The sequence below is a fragment of the Epinephelus moara genome, unplaced genomic scaffold, assembly GCF_006386435.1.
Source record: "Epinephelus moara isolate mb unplaced genomic scaffold, YSFRI_EMoa_1.0 scaffold3405, whole genome shotgun sequence".
Classification (NCBI taxonomy): domain Eukaryota; kingdom Metazoa; phylum Chordata; class Actinopteri; order Perciformes; family Serranidae; genus Epinephelus; species Epinephelus moara.
This window is the reverse complement of record NW_026081100.1, coordinates 1-3767: the sequence shown is the minus strand read 5'-3', so window position 1 is coordinate 3767 and position 3767 is coordinate 1. Positions and strand designations below refer to the sequence as shown.

Below are 3767 nucleotides of genomic sequence, written 5' to 3'. Positions count from 1 at the left end.
TCCTTAAATGATTATCATTGTTTATTCTCTCATCATATTTTGTATTGTTAATATGAATCAGCGAAGTTACTCCAGCTGTTAAGCAAATGTAGTGTAGTATGAATGTACAATATGAACCTCTGAGATGTTGTAGAGTAGAAGTATAAAGTAGCAGGAAATAGAAATACTCAAGTAAAGTACAAGTTAACAGAGAGCTGAAGAGAAAAGAGTCTTTTGGGGGTAGTTTGGTTTGTTTACATCAAATTCATCTTCCTACAAACATGGGTCTTTTCTTCAGGGCTTATTTTATACTTTCTCTTGTTATTACTTTCCCATCAGAACCCTTTAATTTAACCTGGGATGCAGCTAAATTCTTTATTAGTTTATGCCAGACTAGCTTACTTATTGTTAAACTTGGTTTATTTAAACTTGGGAAATGGTGGGTTATTGCCTAAATTAGGCTGGCTGTATGAGATGCTTTAATAGTTTAATCTCACAACAGTACCAAACAAAACCAAGACTGAGGGCAAACACGATCTTTACCTGGCTGTCTATGAATGCAGGTCACAGGGAGACGTGGATGCTGCTCTGTAGAGCGCTCGATTTAAGTGCATTAACCGTGAGCAAGGGGTTAACAAGGGAGGGGCAGGGGGTCTTCTGTTGTTCACCACAGGTGTGTTTTGGCCTTGACACAGCTGAGTGAACACTGTGAAGCTGTTTGATGCTCAGAGATGTGTAGAAGTTTGTAGTCTGAAGTTTGATGTCTGTAACATCTGCGTGTGTGTGTCTACTGTTTCCTGCAGACGTCCAGCAGCTGTTGGTGGTTAAAGAAGAGGTTCCCCCTGAGCAGCAGGAGTGGAGCTCCAGTGTGGACCAGGAGGACCCAGAGCCTCCACACATTAAAGAGGAACAGGAGGAACTCTGGATCAGCCAGGAGGGAGAGCAGCTTCAAGGGCTGGAGGAGGATGATATCACCAAGTTCACATCCACTCCTGTCCCTGTGAAGAGTGAAGATGATGAAGAGAAACCTCAGTCCCCACAGCTTCATCAAAGACAAACTCAGCAGATAACAACAGAAGTGGAAGGAGAGGACTGTGGAGGAGCAGAACCAGCCATGAATTCAGATTTGGATAAACATTTACAACCTGAGACTGATGAGAGTGATTATTGGAAGGAGCCCAGAGAACCTCAGTCATGTTTAAACTCTCTGAAAAATGATCAAGTCCCTGTCAATGATTTGATTGTTGGTGAGAAACGATTTAGCTGCTCTGAATGTGGCAAAAGATTTGGTTACAGTGGAGATCTGAAGAAACACATGAGATCTCATACAGGAGAGAAACCATTTAGCTGCTTTGAGTGTGGCAAGAGATTTGGTCGTAATGGAGTTCTGAAGATACACATGAGATGTCATACAGGAGAGAAACCATTTAGCTGCTCAATTTGTGGGAGATCATTTACACAAAATGGAAATTTACGGACACACATGAAAATTCATGAGGGAGAAACGTGATTCAGCTGTTCAGTCTGAAATTTTATTTTTTTTTAATTTTAATTTATTTTTAATTTTTAAATACTTTATTAATCCCTGAGGGGAAATTCAATTTTTTTCACTCTGTTGTCAGTTACACACAGGTCTGAATACATACAGGACCTATACAGAGTTTGGAGTAAGATTTCAAAAACACTCATGACTGACACAGACCCAAACATTTATGTTTATATGTTTGTATTTACTTACTTACTTATTTACTTACCAAGATCAGTCTTGTACAGCCAGGGGGAGTATTTACCCTCTGACAGCCAAGCTGGGTCAAAACCTGTTATCCGGTGGTGACTGGACTTTTGCTGCTTGTCAGGGGCAGGGCATGTAGCACTGTGGCTCTTTCCTGTACTTGGATCCAGAGCAGGAGAGCTACTCTGGCTGCTAAATTGTAAAGTTGATTTGATCATAGTTTGCTTTTAAGAAATCTGCACAAAATAACCCATAATGATGTGAATGAAGTGAAAACATTTTTCAGACATTTTTGTAAATTTATAAAAAAAAAAAATGTAATCATCGCTGAGTGATCTTCATGACTCAGCCTTCATTTGGAATTGTGTGTTATCAGCTTTACTCTCAGCCTTCATTTGGAATTGTGTGTTATCAGCTTTACTCTCCCAGTTTGTAGAAGCAGACAAGAGAACTGGCATGGTTAGGTCGGTTCCGAAAGTCACACAACAACACAAACTAACTGTCCAATCGAAGGGCAGCTGGAGACCAGCGAGTCATTGTGTTCTGTGAGGTAAAATTACTGATTCTGTCAGTGGAGTCTGGTTGCTTTTCGGAGAGCATCATGTAACTGCATCAGTAAAGGGCTGTCTGACAGCATGGTTAGGTTTTCAAAATCTCCATCATGTTTCTACGGAGACCGGGAGGTGACATGCATCTGTTATTTTTAAAAAAAAAAAACTTTTTTTGAGAGAGAGAGAGAGACAAAAATTTGAGGAAGAAGCCGAGGCCGGGAGACGAGGGTGGATTCAAGTTTGTGGTTAAGTTCAAAGATAGGAGTGATAAAGGCTTAAACATCCTCAAGTTGTCTGAAGAGATTAAAAACAGAATGGGACCTGTATTGAATGCAAAAGTGATGTTGAATGGAAATGTGCTAATTTTCTGTAAAACTGAAGCTCAAAGAGAGAAGGCAATGAAAGCTCGCTGTTTGCTTAACAGGCCCATTGAATGCTTCATGTTTGACGGCAATATGCAAAATGTGAAGGGAGTAATTTATGTTAGCCCTGACATATCTGAAAGCGCTACAGTTTCTAACCTGCAGGGAGCTGAGNTGTGACTGATGGTGAAGTTTAGTCATCACAGACTGAATACATTCATCATAAACTATACAGAGTCTACTGTACATTAACACTGGACTGTTTTAATTATTGAGGTATTTAGCAACACAGAGACTGGTGGTCAGTGGGATGTGAGGATTCTTAAATTCTCTGTACAGATGTGAAGCCCTGACTGTATCTGACTGATCCTTAATGAAAGCTGTTGTCTTGTATTTTTTTTTCCTCTGAAAATATTAACCTTATAGTCAAATAGAGTTTATTCAGCCTGTGCAGTTGAGGGGACAGGTCAAACTGATATGATGCTGATTTACAGGAGAATTCATGTCAAATGGAGGTTGAACCATGAACATAAACTACAGATCGCCTGTAAAGCATTTTAATAAATCAGTCTATCAGAATTAAAACAACTGGAGACTGAGAACAAACTGATAAATGAGTCTGATCACTTTTTTAATGAATTGACATCATTCCATACAGGATGTGAGTGTGTCTGTGACTTCCTGTACGGACTGAAAGCTGCTGGAAACTGTCCGACTTCACCGCAGCTTTTTGTCACCGCCCCCCCGCTGCGGCCGCCTGCTCTCGTCTACTTTCCAGGCGAGGCGCAGCTCATCTCGAACAAGCCTATTGTCACACTGAACAAGATGGCGTCTGGTGGAAACGTGTGTTAGCAGAGTGTCTTTGTTGTGTTTTTAAAGTGTGAACATGTCTAAAGTCCAAATGCTGAGAGCGTTGGTGAAGCAGCGACTAACTGCGGCTGCTGAAGAGAAATGTGGGCCGGTTAAAAGAACGATAGCAGAGTACGAGGAGGAACTTTGTCGATCAAAAGAGGAGAACGAGCGACAACGGAAACTACTGGACGCTGTTTTCAACCCTCAGCTTCAGTTACACAGAGCAGGTTTGTTCATGAAACATTACAAGTTCATTGTTAATAATATAACTGCAGGTTTGTTCAATAAATA

The 3767-nt window shown here is 40.7% G+C and overlaps 1 protein-coding gene across 2 annotated transcripts in view; it reads left to right on the top strand.

Moving 5' to 3' along the window:
- The window catches only part of LOC126387294 (zinc finger and SCAN domain-containing protein 12-like), a 7239-nt gene extending 5148 nt beyond the window's left edge, over positions 1 to 2091 (top strand). Inside the window, exon 2 of one of the 2 annotated variants that reach the window (XM_050039828.1) lies at positions 783 to 2091. In XM_050039828.1, the coding sequence (XP_049895785.1) occupies positions 783 to 1489 (707 nt within the window). In that variant the 3' untranslated portion in view covers positions 1490 to 2091. The remainder of the gene's footprint in view (positions 1 to 782) is intronic. The other variant, XM_050039827.1, reaches the window with a different exon arrangement.
- The last annotated feature ends 1676 nt before the right edge of the window (positions 2092 to 3767 follow it).